We start from the raw sequence: 16,943 nt of genomic DNA, 5'->3' as shown, positions 1-16,943 counted from the left end.
CATCGTAACTTTTTTATACTTCAATATTATCACTAACATCGTAACTATTTACTTTTACATCAATATTATCACTAACATCGTAACTTACTTTTATACTTCAATATTATCACTAACATCGTAACTTACTTTTATACTTCAATATTATCACTAACATCATTACTTTTATACTTCAATATTATCACTTTTTTCGAACATCTATCAATATTATCACTAACATCGTAACTTACTTTTATACTTCAATATTATCACTAACATCGTAACTTACTTTTATACTTCAATATTATCACAAACATCGTAACCTATGACTTACTTTTATACATCAATATTATCACTAACATCGTAACTTACTTTTATACATCAATATTATCACTAACATCGTAACTTACTTTTATACTTCAATATTATCACTTCGTAACTTACTTTTATACTTCAATATTATCACTAACATCGTAACTTACTTTTATACTTCAATATTATCACTAACATCGTAACTTACTTTATTATCACTAACATCGTAACTTACTTTTATATTTATCACAAACATCGTAACTAATCGAACTTACTTTTATACATCAATATTATCACTAACATCGTAACTTACTTTTATACTTCAATATTATCACTAACATCGTATACTTACTAACTTAACTTACTTTTATACATCAATATTATCACTAACATCGTAACTTACTTTTATACATCAATATTATCACTAACATCGTAACTATACTTTTTTATACATCAATATTATCACTAACATCGTAACTACTTTTATACATCAATATTATCACTAACATCGTAACTTACTTTTTTATACTTCAATATTATCACTAACATCGTAACTTACTTTTATACATCAATATTATCACTAACATCGTAACTTACTTTTATACTTCAATATTATCACTAACATCGTAACTTACTTTTATACTTCAATATTATCACTAACATCGTAACTTACTTTTATACATCAATATTATCACTAACATCGTAACTTATACTTACTTTTATACATCAATATTATCACTAACATCGTAACTTACTTACTTTTATACATCAATATTATCACTAACATCGTAACTTACTTTTATACTTCAATATTATCACTAACATCGTAACCTATACTTTTTTATACATCAATATTATCACTAACATCGTAACTTACTTTTATACATCAATATTATCACTAACATCGTAACATCAATATTATCACTAACATATACTCAATATTATCACTAACATCGTAACTTACTTTTCTACATCAATATTATCACTAACATCGTAACTTACTTTTATACTTCAATATTATCACAAACATCGTAACTTACTTTTATACATCAATATTATCACTAACATCGTAACTTACTTTTATACTTCAATATTATCACTAACATCGTAACTTACTTTTATACTTCAATATTATCACTAACATCGTAACCTATACTTTTTTATACATCAATATTATCACTAACATCGTAACTTACTTTTATACATCAATATTATCACTAACATCGTAACTTACATTTATAATTCAATATTATCACTAACATCGTAACTTACTTTTATACTTCAATATTATCACTAACATCGTAACCTATACTTTTATACATCAATATTATCACAAAAATCGTAACTTACTTTCATACTTCAATATTATCACTAACATCGTAACTTACTTTTATACTTCAATATTATCACTAACATCGTAACTTACTTTTATACATCAATATTATCACTAACATCGTAACTTACTTTTACACATCAATATTATCACTAACATCGTAACTTACTTTTATACTTCAATATTATCACTAACATCGTAACTTACTTTTATACTTCAATATTATCACAAACATCGTAACTTACTTTATACTTCAATATTATCACTAACATCGTAACTTACTTTTATACATCAATATTATCACTAACATCGTAACTTACTTTTATACATCAATATTATCACTAACATCGTAACTTACTTTTATACATCAATATTATCACTAACATCGTAACCTATAACTTACTTTATACTTCAATATTATCACTAACATCGTAACTTACTTTTATACTTCAATATTATCACTAACATCGTAACTTACTTTAACATCGTATACTTCAATATTATCACTAACATCGTAACTTACTTTTATACATCAATATTATCACTAACATCGTATTACTTTTATACATCAATATTATCACTAACATTGTTACTTACTTTTATACTTCAATATTATCACTAACATCGTAACTTACTTTTATACTTCAATATTATCACTAACATCGTAACTTACTTTTATACATCAATATTATCACTAACATCGTAACTTACTTTTATACATCAATATTATCACTAACATCGTAACTTACTTTTATACAATATTATCACTAACATCGTAACTATTATTATCACTAACATCGTAACTTACTTTTATACATCAATATTATCACTAACATCGTAACTTACTTTTATACATCAATATTATCACAAACATCGTAACTTACTTTTATACATCAATATCATCACAAACATCGTAACCTATGACTTACTTTTATACATCAATATTATCACTAACATCGTAACTTACTTTTATACTTCAATATTATCACTAACATCGTAACTTACTTTTATACATCAATATTATCACTAACATCGTAACTTACTTTTATACTTCAATATTATCACAAACATCGTAACCTATGACTTACTTTTATACATCAATATTATCACTAACATCGTAACTTACTTTTATACATCAATATTATCACTAACATCGTAACCTATAACTTACTTTTATACTTCAATATTATCACTAACATCGTAACTTACTTTTATACATCAATATTATCACTAACATCGTAACTTACTTTGATACATCAATATTATCACTAACATCGTAACCTATGACTTACTTTTATACATCAATATTATCACTAACATCGTAACTTACTTTTATACATCAATATTATCACTAACATCGTAACTTACTTTTATACATCAATATTATCAAAAACATCGTTACTTACTTTATACTTCAATATTATCACTAACATCGTAACTTACTTTTATACTTCAATATTATCACTAACATCGTAACTTACTTTTATACATCAATATTATCACAAACATCGTAACTTACTTTTATACATCAATATTATCACTAACATCGTAACCTATAACTTACTTTGATACATCAATATTATCACAAACATCGTAACTTACTTTTATACATCAATATTATCACTAACATCGTAACTTACTTCTATACTTCAATATTATCACTAACATCGTAACCTACAACTTACTTTTGAAGACACTTTGCTGAATCTTTTCCGAACTTTTTTCTACCTCATAGATTTTATTCTTCTGACCAATATCCAATCTCTGGAAACGTGATATGAAGTCTTCACTATGAGCTGAAAAACATAATGTGTTTACATTAACTTACAACAGTATAGCTTTAGCAAAAATTCCATTTTTCATAACACTGTCAATTTAAAAATGAAAATACAGTATTATTGCCTTAAATATCTAAGAAACATACAAGAATAGTACATATATTTCTGTATACCAAATGTTTAGAAATCTGAGCATGTCTTTCCTGTCATTGAAATAATTTTTTTACTTGCCCTTGTCAGTGCACATAAAGATTTTACCTGGTGTTAGACGAAGGTCTTTACATTTGATTGTGACACAGAGTGACAATATGCCTGGCTGTAGGAGAATTTTACAATAGAATAATCAATAAACTTTACCAATTATTAGTATTTCTAAAGTCAACTAGTATAATGTATAGATCTATTAAGTTTATATCAACACTCTATATAAAATTACATAATGAAATTAAACAATGTATACATACATAGGTCTTTCATCACAATTGGCACCCATTTCTCTACTTCATAATATTTCCTCTGTCCTTCAGCATCAAGATAACATGGTTTCGGGTCAGAAGAAAATACACAACCATAAAACTTTGCCACTGAAACCTCCAAAACTTTCCTAGTACTGTTCTCAGCGCCAACATTATGAAAACGAACATCATAATACTGATGTATTTCATCTTTATTTGCTTTTTCTCCATCATGTCTCACCCAGAGCATCTCTTTCGACATTGCATAATCAATTTTCATACGAATAACTCGTTCCTTTTCTTCATCTATATCAAACTTTATTCCACACACAACAGGAGTTTTACTGAAAGCTGTTTTATTACTCGATTTAGGGTTTTCTTTCTCTGTAATTCCAAAATATATGCTCCCTCCTTCTTGGTTTTGGCTAAATGCTGAACTGTAGTGTCTGATATCTTTACACATACCATTAATGGCATTATCACCCTGGCCACCTTCTTTTGAAGCATTCGAAGACTTGAGCTGAATATTTGTAGATTCATGAAGATGGAAACATTTCATTCCCAGTTCTAACTTCCCATGTTTTTCCTTACAATGTACATGTGTGACCTCAGGGTGATAGTTTGATGGTTTTTTTGTTGATTGTAGCAAGCGTCTTTGTATTTCTTCAATTCCCACTTCTTTGTGATCATGCTGGTTTACTGTGTAAACTTTTGACTCAAGAGGAAAAGTAAGCTGTGGACCATCTTTAATATAATAGAGTAGCCATTTTCCAACCCCTTTCCACCAAACTGTCTGGTACCAGCTGTTGAATTCCCCAACTTCTCCCCTATATGTAGCCATATTTTGCAGCGTACAGTCCACCTTGCTTGTGAAAGAGTCCTTGTATAAGTTGTCATTGTCTTTTTCTGAATAGTTTAGATTTCTGATGATCGTAACACCACCCCCTGAATTTCTTAATAACATCGTATTGGAAAGAAATTCAGACATTATCTGTTTTCCTAAATCATTTTTGTTACCCTGAATTGGTATATCCATCCTCATTACATTATCGGCAAACATATCCTCTGTTGGATCATCTGGAAGATCATCATCGTGATGTGAAAGCATTTCCACATCCTGGTTATTGTCTGTACTATAGGAGGAAACTTGCATCTCCTCCAAACTGTTTTCATTTCCATAAACCTGTTCATTTCTGCTTGAAGATGCACCAAAGTCCCTGTGAATTTTTTTCCTTGGGGGTTCTGAAAATATGAAGACTGTTTTACTTATGTACTAATTATTAAATACAGGAAGAGGAGTGAAAATATGTCCCTTATGTATGACACATCTTTCAAACCATATGGGCTATTACAGGTCTACCTGTCTATCACTGCAGCTAGTACTCATGATACAAAGCTGTAATTATATTTTTTTTTAAAACTTGAGTTACACTCTACATGTAATGCAAATGTGACCCCTGTTACAGGTAGGAGGGAGAGCCATGGGTCAGCTGAAGTGCCTACAAACTATTCTGTAAGGGGAGGTTTCATTATTTCTTTCAAGTAAACCAACCAACCAACCAACCTACCCCCCCTCTCCCTCTCTCTCTCTCTCTCTCTCTCTCTCTCTCTCTTTCTTAACAATCTTACTTGCAACTTGTAAATAATTCATTGCTTAAATTCACAAAACTCATTTATACAGGAGATTCCATGGTGATTTTAGCAGTGTAATAAGGGTCATGATACAATTGGATTGTAGAACATTATCATATAAATGTAATTTCCCATATAATATCACCACCTATACATCACCTGAACACTGACAGTTATGTTCTTCACCTTACATACATGTCATCAGGTTTAAATTTTGACTTCCTGTCTCATCAATATGACGACAGACATTTTCACTTCATAGTAGTAATTCACTTTCACCTGTGATCTTTCATTACTTTCTGCATGTCACATGATATGGTGTTTTTTATGGCAAAATAAACAAAATCAATAAACATTATCTTTAAAGAAACCATAAGTTTTGTGACACATATTTATAGGTACAAATAAGCCTGGTTTATGCTAACGGGAATAGTATTTAATGTTGTTTACAAGTGAGAACATTGCGACACATATTTATAGGTACAAATAAGCCTGGTTGAAACTAATGGGAATAGTATTTAACAATGTTGTTTACTTTGGGAAATTAGACAGATCTACCATAGGTTATAAACTGCATATATAAGTTATAGAGCCAATGTTAAATGACTTTTTCGATTTGATCCACATATTAGCCGCACCAGAATGTAAGCCACACCCTTTCTTATGATGTGTTAACTGTTATGTTGACAACAGTTTGTTGATATAACAGACAACAGAAGGCAATTGATCAAGATTGTCAGTGAAACATTTAATATCAGTAGATATGAAAGGCCAGGATCAGGAGATCCTTTCTGTGACAGAATAGCTATGGCCAACAGTTCTCACATTTAATGATTCTCTAAAGGGTTTGTCAGCTTGAGATGTTGCACATTCTGATTGAAATCCAGTGTTTTCTAGGAGTAACAGAGGTCATCATTTACAGAATAAATTTCAGTGCTTCCAATAGGATTGGAACTCTGGACCCTGCCTCACTAATCTGACCCTCAACTAATTGAACTAACAGGAAGGTCTCTCTAGTTGAGCATTATATTGCAGCTAGTATTTTACCAGAGTTACATACTCCCCCTCCAAGAAATCACTCATCCTCAAGTTTCCAGGAGACACAGCAATGCTTGCGAAAGTATAATGCTAAGTATTATTCTAGAATCCCTACAATCCCTACAAGAGCACCAACCAAGGATTTGAACCCTTGATCCCTGTCTCACTAGTCTGACACGCAACCAACTGAACTAAACAGAATTTTTTCTCTTACCAAGTGGTATAATGCAGTTAGTGTATTATCAGGGTTTATATGTCTGCCCAATGATTTTAAGAAATACAAAATCAACAACAATAGAACAATTTACAGTGATAATTGTTTATCTACTTGGGGTACACACTATCACTGATTCATCAACTACCGCTGGTATATGATTGACAGCTCAGACCAAATGAAACATAAGTAATGGTGACGTGGTTCAGGGATTCAACACTTCTGTATTTAACAATGGTTAGCAGGTGTTGATATACAGTGGATGGCAGTTTATAACATGGTTTGATATAGCAGGATAGAAGGGTTTTTTATAATTATTTTTGTTCTTTTTTACAATGCATAGATTACTGTAAAATTACATGGTACAAGACTACTTTTCTAAAATCAGTTGAGTAGAAAAAAACTGTGGTTTGCCTCCCTTATTGCAGTATCAGCATACCACATTTTATGAAAGTTTCTTAAAATTCAAAATACTCACGTTCAAAGTCTGCAGCAAGGTCCTCATCGATAGCTTCTTTTTTAAGTGGCCTTCTCTCCATATTTGTCACCTCTGAATTTCTATAAAAAAAAATAGAGAGAAAAAATAGCATGGGCATAGATTGCTGCAGAGTAGCATTAATGTTACCAGAAAAGTTTCTATAAATACATTGGAATATCATGTAATATTGTTAAAAAAAGACAATTCTTATCTTAATCAAGCAGTCTTATCAACAGGCCCATGGAGTCTATCAATCACATTGATTTTTCACTTAACTGCTATAAATTTCTAATTGGATGGGGTGATGAAAACAGCCCTTCCCCACCAGGGTTCGAACAAGCAACCCTTTAGATTCTAACTCCATAGCTTTACAAAAGGGGAAATTCTTATAAGTCAAAGCAACGCTATCAAGGCAACCTATATTCTCTTTCAACTTATCCTTACTGAATTATATATAGGCCAAGTTTTTGTTGATATGATGTGTCACTTTTCTAGCTGAAATAGTTTGTACACCTCTAAATTCTGTTTGGTAATACCATGTGTTATTTGTAGTCTTATAATTCTGGTATTTTACTATAATAAGATATCTTGTGGCCCGTTTGCTTTCCTCTTTCACTGCCCTGCCAGCAGAAGAGGTTTCACTTGTGTAACTGCTTTTGGTTGGTTCCTCATTTACGGATGAACAAATCATTCATTGTAGGGATTTTGATAATGGAATCTCTTGAGTTGGTAACTATTTTCTTGCATACAAATTTTGTACCAGGTAATTCAGTGTTCATGTAATTCAGTGTTCATGTAATTCAGTGTTCAGGTAACTCAGTGTTCAGGTAATTCAGTGTTCAGGTAACTCAGTGTTCATGTACTTCAGTGTTCAGGTAACACAGTGTTCAGGTAATTCAGTGTTCAGGTAACTCAGTGTTCAGGTAACTCAGTGTTCAGGTAATTCAGTGTTCATGTAATTCAGTGTTCAGGTTACTCAGTGTTCAGGTAATTCAGTGTTCATGTAATTCAGTGTTCAGGTTACTCTGTGTTCAGGTAATTCAGTATTCTGGTAATTCAGTGTTCAGGTAATTCAGTGTTCAGGTAACTCAGTGTTCGGGTAATTCAGTGTTCATGTACTTCAGTGTTCAGGTTACTCAGTGTTCAGGTAATTCAGTGTTCTGGTAATTCAGTGTTCAGGTAATTCAGTGTTCTGGTAATTCAGTGTTTGCCATCTCTATACTTCCAGTCAGTAGCTGATTTCCTAGACGTGGTCATCTATTCAACAGTTTTCCTGTCAACAGGATGTAGCTATTCATAAGAAGACTATCATGGTAAATTAACTAACGTTCCATCATTAGATATACATTTTTTAACAAGTTTTTACTTAAGTTTTGGGTTTGGCGGACTGACAAAATTTCTGACATGTATTATCTGTACGTCTATTTGGTGGCTGAGTAGTTCTTATTTCATATGTAGTGTTTAAATATGTACTGGATGTTTGTAGTCTGGTTAGTCCATGGGATATCACACACGAACATTGACCTTACTGTAGCATTAGATTCAGTATGTTAGGAATAGATTATTTGTATACATATATATCATGTAGGGATCAGCTGTTATTTCCTTATGGCATACCAGTTATTTTTACCTACAATACTCCACTTTTGTTACCAGTTGACTTATTTCTTCTAGTGTTATCCCATCTTCAGCTGGGATCTTAATTTATTATATTCATAAATCAGAGTGGCAACTTGATGTTTATAAAAGACTATTATAGATTTGGTTACTTAAGGGGTCAAATTGAACTTACTGGACTTTTGTCTATTACTGGTATATACTGACAACTACATGTATTAAGATTACATAAAAATAATATTTCATATAAATCAGCACAACATAATTTGGCCATGTAATTAAATAAGAGAACATGATATCTGTATTTAATTTGTGTTTGATTGTACATGTAGTGTAGGTACAGTAAATATGTATCATTATCTGTAATTTGTGTTTGATGTAGTGTAGGTACAATAAATATGTATCATTATCTGTAATTTGTGTTTGATGTAGTGTAGGTACAGTAAATATGTATCATTATCTGTAATTTGTGTTTGATGTAGTGTAGGTACAGTAAATATGTATCATTATCTGTAATTTGTGTTTGATTGTACATGTAGTGTAGGTACAGTAAATATGTATCATTATCTGTAATTTGTGTTTGATTGTACATGTAGTGTAGGTACAGTAAATATGTATCATTATCTGTAATTTGTGTTTGATGTAGTGTAGGTACAATAAATATGTATCATTATCTGTAATTAGTATTTGATGTAGTGTAGGTACAATAAATATGTATCATTATCTGTAATTTGTGTTTGATGTAGTGTAGGTACAGTAAATATGTATCATTATCTGTAATTTGTGTTTGATGTAGTGTAGGTACAGTAAATATGTATCATTATCTGTAATTTGTGTTTGATGTAGTGTAGGTACAATAAATATGTATCATTATATGTAATTTGGGTTTGATGTATTGTAGGTACAGTAAATATGTATCATTATATGTAATTTGTGTTTGATGTAGTGTAGGTACAGTAAATATGTATCATTATATGTAATTTGTGTTTGATGTAGTGTAGGTACAGTAAATATGTATCATTATCTGTAATTTGTGTTTGATTGTACATGTAGTGTAGGTACAGTAAATATGTATCATTACCTGTAATTTGTGTTTGATGTAGTGTAGGTACAATAAATATGTATAATTATCTGTAATTAGTATTTGATGTAGTGTAGGTACAATAAATATGTATCATTATCTGTAATTTGTGTTTGATGTAGTGTAGGTACAGTAAATATGTATCATTATCTGTAATTTGTGTTTGATGTAGTGTAGGTACAGTAAATATGTATCATTATCTGTAATTTGTGTTTGATGTAGTGTAGGTACAGTAAATATGTATCATTATCTGTAATTTGTGTTTGATGTAGTGTAGGTACAGTAAATATGTATCATTATCTGTAATTTGTGTTTGATGTAGTGTAGGTACAGTAAATATGTATCATTATATGTAATTTGTGTTTGATGTAGTGTAGGTACAGTAAATATGTATCATTATATGTAATTTGTGTTTGATGTAGTGTAGGTACAGTAAATATGTATCATTATCTGTAATTTGTGTTTGATGTAGTGTAGGTACAGTAAATATGTATCATTATCTGTAATTTGTGTTTGATGTAGTGTAGGTACAGTAAATATGTATCATTATCTGTAATTTGTGTTTGATGTAGTGTAGGTACAGTAAATATGTATCATTATCTGTAATTTGTGTTTGATGTAGTGTAGGTACATTATCTGTAATAAATATGTATACAATAAATATGTATCATTATCTGTAATTTGTGTTTGATGTAGTGTAGGTACAGTAAATATGTATCATTATATGTAATTTGTGTTTGATGTAGTGTAGGTACAATAAATATGTATCATTATCTGTAATTTGTGTTTGATGTAGTGTAGTACAGTAAATATGTATCATTATCTGTAATTTGTGTTTGATGTAGTGTAGGTACAATAAATATGTATCATAATAAGTAATATGTTTTTGATGAAGTGTAGGTACAGTAAAAATGTATCATTATATGTAATTTGTGTTTGATGTAGTGTAGGTACAATAAATATGTATCATTATCTGTAATTTGTGTTTGATGTAGTGTAGGTACAATAAATATGTATCATTATCTGTAATTTGTGTTTGATGTAGTGTAGGTACAGTAAATATGTATCATTATATGTAATTTGTGTTTGATGTAGTGTAGGTACAATAAATATGTATCATTATCTGTAATTTGTGTTTGATGTAGTGTAGGTACAATAAATATGTATCATTATCTGTAATTTGTGTTTGATGTAGTGTAGGTACAGTAAATATGTATCATTATCTGTAATTTGTGTTTGATGTAGTGTAGGTACAATAAATATGTATCATTATCTGTAATTTGTGTTTGATGTAGTGTAGGTACAGTAAATATGTATCATTATCTGTAATTTGTGTTTGATGTAGTGTAGGTACAATAAATATGTATCATTACCTGTAATTTGTGTTTGATGTAGTGTAGGTACAGTAAATATGTATCATTATCTGTAATTTGTGTTTGATGTAGTGTAGGTACAATTCTAATATGTATCATTATCTGTAATTTGTGTTTGATGTAGTGTAGTACAGTAAATATGTATCATTATCTGTAATTTGTGTTTGATGTAGTGTAGGTACAGTAAATATGTATCATTATCTGTAATTTGTGTTTGATGTAGTGTAGTGTAGGTACAATAGATATGTATCATTACCTGTAATTTGTGTTTGATGTAGTGTAGGTACAGTAAATATGTATCATTATCTGTAATTTGTGTTTGATGTAGTGTAGGTACAGTAAATAATTATCTGTAATTTGTATGTATCATGTATCATTACCTGTAATTTGTGTTTGATGTAGTGTAGGTACAGCTATGTATCATTATCTGTAATTTGTGTTTGATGTAGTGTAGTGTAGTACAATAAATATGTATCATTATCTGTAATTTGTGTTTGATGTAGTGTATCATTATCTGTAATTTGTGTTTGATGTAGTGTAGGTACAGTAAATATGTATCATTACATTTGTGTTTGATGTAGTGTAGGTACAATAAATATGTATCATTATCTATAATTTGTGTTTGATGTAGTGTAGGTACAGTAAATATGTATCATTACTTGTAATTTGTGTTTGATTACAATTTAATATATTCTGTATAATGTGTCTATTCTGTACCATTTTCATGTTTTCCTGCCTTTCTTCCTTGTAGTTAGAATAGCACCACAAACGTAATGTTCCATGTAATGGAGAACAGCTCTACATAGGTGATGTTCAATGTAATGGAGAACAGCTCTACATAGGTAATGTTCAATGTAATGGAGAACAGCTCTACATAGGTAATGTTCCATGTAATGGAGAACAGCTCTACATAGGTGATGTTCCATGTAATGGAGAACAGCTCTACATAGGTGATGTTCAATGTAATGGAGAACAGCTCTACATAGGTGATGTTCAATGTAATGGAGAACAGCTCTACATAGGTGATGTTCAATGTAATGGAGAACAGCTCTACATAGGTGATGTTCAATGTAATGGAGAACAGCTCTACATAGGTGATGTTCAATGTAATGGAGAACAGCTCTACATAGGTGATGTTCAATGTAATGGAGAACAGCTCTACATAGGTGATGTTCAATGTAATGGAGAACAGCTCTACATAGGTGATGTTCCATGTAATGGAGAACAGCTCTACATAGGTGATGTTCAATGTAATGGAGAACAGCTCTACATAGGTGATGTTCAATGTAATGGAGAACAGCTCTACATAGGTAATGTTCAATGTAATGGAGAATATATACATATATATACGTCCCTGATGTAATGTTCAATAATGTTCAATGTAGATGTATAACTCGATAATTCAAATAATTGGCTGTGTACAAAGGGACATATGTTAGTAGATATTAAAACATGTACGGTATACCTTTTAATCATTCGCTAGGACAACCATGTGCCATAGATTTATATACTGTTTAAATATTTGACACACAAGAACATGCGTCATAGATTTATATACTGTTTAAATACTTGACAAACATGTGCCATGAGAAAAGACCTGCAGGGATCCATCTTGTCACTCAGCCACAAGTAAACAGCACCAGTTACCAGAAAGATATGTCTCAGCTGTGTAAGGCTTTTGATAATTTATAGACAATTGGTACCTACTCATGTAACTGGAATGTAATACTCCTTGTTATTCATTCACAAAGTCTTCAAAGTGGAGGCCAGCCTTACCAACAACGATGTTGGAGAATGGCACAACCAAATCAACTCTTTAAGTACAGCTTTGGTCCAGTGCCTTTCTACTTGTTGTTAATGTTTTTGTTTGGTAACAGAAAGTCTCACACAGGTCTAAATGGTTAAAAATGCAAAACTAATAAAAAGAGTTGCAGAGAAACTTCTACAGTTCAGAAGATATTTCGCCTGTTGGAGCAATATCACCGACAGGAAATAACAGAGCTGAGGTGTACAGGTACTAAACATAGAAGTGACGAGGTGTGTGTTCCAAGTACCAAAAGTGAAAGTGACAAGGTGTGTGTTCCAAGTACCAAAAGTGAAAGTGACAAGGTGTGTGTTCCAAGTACCAAAAGTGAAAGTGACAAGGTGTGTGTTCCAAGTACCAAAAGTGAAAGCGATGAGGTGTGTGTTCCAAGTACCAAAAGTGAAAGCGATGAGGTGTGTGTTCCAAGTACCAAAAGTGAAAGCGATGAGGTGTGTGTTCCAAGTACCAAAAGTGAAAGTGACAAGGTGTGTGTTCCAAGTACCAAAAGTGAAAGTGACAAGGTGTGTGTTCCAAGTACCAAAAGTGAAAGTGACAAGGTGTGTGTTCCAAGTACCAAAAGTGAAAGCGATGAGGTGTGTGTTCCAAGTACCAAAAGTGAAAGTGACAAGGTGTGTGTTCCAAGTACCAAAAGTGAAAGTGACAAGGTGTGTGTTCCAAGTACCAAAAGTGAAAGTGACAAGGTGTGTGTTCCAAGTACCAAAAGTGAAAGCGATGAGGTGTGTGTTCCAAGTACCAAAAGTGAAAGTGACAAGGTGTGTGTTCCAAGTACCAAAAGTGAAAGTGACAAGGTGTGTGTTCCAAGAACCAAAAGTGAAAGTGACAAGGTGTGTGTGTTCAATGAAACAATGAAAAAAATGGGGGTTTTCACAAGTAAGGATCAAGTTGGAATTTATTCATTCAAATTCTCAGTATTCATTGAACTCACACAACAGATATTAAGATTAGTTGTTAGTAAGGATAGGTGTTTCAAAATATGATGCTTCTGAAAGATTTTGTTCAATTGAAATATGGTAAAAATAAAATTAATCATCTCATGAAATTTTAAGCTGTCAATTTATTAAAATTTTAGAAAAAGAGTGAAAAAGATAACTGAAATAAAATCTTCCAGAAAATTCAAAGTGTTTTAATCTAGATCAAATTGTCCATGATATTTGAATTTTTGTATTTACAGTGATATATATTTAGAAAAGAACTGCAGACAGATACAAATCTGGAAATTCGGTCCGGATCGATTCATATTTTGCATAAATGTAGCTACTTCCTGTTTATCCATTATCACAATTTTGAGGAGTACCAAACCAAACATTAAACATGTTGAAATTTAATTAACTCGCCAGTGAATGAAATATTTTTATCTGATTTTTTTACTCATGATACCAACTTAGTAGATTTTAAGGAATGACATGGTTGAATTAAATAAATTGATTGAGGAATGCTTGAACATAGTTACATCATGAAGATCGCTTATCAACCATTTTGTTGTTAATTTGTACTTTGATCGAATATGTAGTATGAAAATGGTAATAACTACTTAATTATAGGTATAATGACGTAATTTTAACTGACCAATAGTCTACCGTTAATTAGGTAAGGATTAATTGGCCGGGTACAAGTGTGCAACCAAGCGTAGCGGTCAGCTAGGATTAACCTGAATTGGGTGACACTAATTAGATAATTGGGCAGAGTACTCGCCTAGCCAGGGATTGATCTTGTGGCCAGCCTTACCTATTTGACAAATAAAGCAAGGTTACTTATGACCTACCTAGCGGGATCGCTGAAATCGGGAAATTCCCCAATTTTTATCCCTACGATTGGGAGGCGGTCCTGGGAAGTAGAATTCGGAAAACTGCAGACAGAATCGGGGAAAGCTGGCAGGTATGCAAAAGTGAAAGTGATGGGGTGTGCATTTCAAGTATCAAAAGTGAAAGCAGAGACATATATAATACACGTTATATATGTCTCTGGTGAAAGTGACAAGGTGTGTGTTCAAAGTACCAAAAGTGAAAGTGACAAGGTGTGTGTTCTGCATCCATAAATCACTTATCTTATCTTATCTTAAGTACCAAAAGTGATATTGACGAGATATCCAAGTCCCTGCTTGACCAGATGCCGAAGTGTCTATGATGTAAAAGGTTAATTGTTTCTGGGTTCCGCTCGTATTGACGAATCACATTGTAATTTACAATCGTATTGACAAATTCCAATGCAATGTGCACATCTCCTTATTTGGGAATGAGTTTATGCTTCTGCCACATCCGTTGCTGTGATAAGTAACGCAGAGACGTATATGTGATATATATGTCTCTGAGTAACGGAATGCTGATAAGGCGAGTTTTAGTGTCATCTTTTATGCTTACGGATACTTACGGTTGTACAAATGCAGAATGCCTGTTAATCTGTTTAAAAGTAAGGTTTTGTAATCATCTGGTCATATATCTTCTTGATGGTCGCTCATCGTCTGTCTGTGTTCATTCCGTGTATCCCCGAACTGCCGTTCGTTTTCATTCTGGATAGATCGAAGCTCAGTCACGTGGCCTCTCTCAGCTTACGTGGAGACAAGGGCGAGGTATATACATTTATTACATGTCTCTCCAAGACAAATAAGACTCAAACTTGTTATTTGATCCCTTTTCACCTGTTTATTCTGTGTCCTCTTGTTATTAATAAGACTAAAAATAAAATAAACGAACAGTATACCGAGACGGATTTGAACAGTCGTAAATTGCGGCTAACAGCTAGATTGTTACGTTATGCCTGGTACAGGCCACACAATTTCTCAACATATTATCTCTACCAGCTGCACTTGATGACGTAACTACACAGTCTGAATAACAGTTAAAGTCTGTTTCATAATACTCTACATCTCCCTTTCTTCAGTTTTAGTTTGAGTAATACCTACACATTTATAGTTTATGAATGCTTTGATGTTACATATAAGTTTAAAAAACAGTTACAGTCTGTTTCATAATACAGCGATCAGTACAATAAGGTGCTGATAACTGTAATTATCAATATATTTAATCAATTTTTAGAACCATATTAAAACACGCATGACATCATCCACAAGCTATTCACTGTGCTATCATCTGAAGATGCTTTGAACTTTAATAGAAGTGTGCTTGTCTGCAATGGACGATGAAACTTTTTTAAACGAGAACATAAACTTTGAGGACGTATATTTTATAAAGACACATATTGTAATAAATTTGTACGGTGTCTTCCTTATTATGTATGTACTGTATTATGAGGGGGGCATATAGAGGTAATGGGGAATGATTTGTTACATACTTCAACGTTATTTAACACCGGAAGTGGAGGGGTGGGCGTCGTGCTGATTTTTAATTTCAATTCAAATGCGAATAGCATATAGGATTACAAAATGATCATATACAAATATTATACAGCAAAATGGCGGAGGACATGACAACATCATCAACATACATGTAACAATGAAAATATACAGTGATTGTGAGTAGCATTAAGCTAGAAAATATACAATTTGATTCAATGTTAAGAAGATACTTTCTTTAGAAGTAGCTTGAATCAAATATTTACTAAGATTTCTCAAACCCTTCACATTTTTTAAGGAAAATAGTTGTATTATTTTGAAAACAGAAGGACGACAGAAATAATAGGGTTTACTATATTTGTTTCTGAACTCTGAGTAAACTGAACATAATAAAATGAGTTTCATCCTCGATGTCATTACTATTACAAAGAGGACAGTATCTTTGGGGTCTGGAAATACCGTTATATCTGCCCTATAGTTAATGTGTGGGACGGTAACCGATACTTACTGAGGATATGTTTATACTTACAAGCGAGAGATTT

General features: G+C 31.8%; 1 protein-coding gene across 1 annotated transcript; it reads right to left on the bottom strand.

Moving 5' to 3' along the window:
• Window positions 1-3,295: 3,295 nt before the first annotated feature.
• LOC132550782 (uncharacterized) lies at window positions 3,296-15,633 on the bottom strand. The gene is made up of 4 exons (XM_060214874.1): window positions 15,480-15,633; window positions 7,217-7,296; window positions 3,864-5,096; window positions 3,296-3,417 (listed from the first exon to the last, which is right to left on the bottom strand). The coding sequence occupies exons 2-4, from the start codon at window positions 7,275-7,277 to the stop codon at window positions 3,296-3,298; spliced, it is 1,416 nt and encodes a 471-aa protein (XP_060070857.1). The 5' UTR covers window positions 7,278-7,296; window positions 15,480-15,633.
• Between the last annotated feature and the right edge of the window lie 1,310 nt (window positions 15,634-16,943).

The sequence above is a fragment of the Ylistrum balloti genome, unplaced genomic scaffold (genome assembly GCF_031769215.1).
Source record: "Ylistrum balloti isolate Yb309-2 unplaced genomic scaffold, AGI_CSIRO_Ybal_v1 Utg369624, whole genome shotgun sequence".
In the NCBI taxonomy this organism is placed as follows: Eukaryota; Metazoa; Mollusca; class Bivalvia; order Pectinida; family Pectinidae; genus Ylistrum; species Ylistrum balloti.
This window is presented reverse-complemented; position numbering and strand designations above follow the sequence as displayed.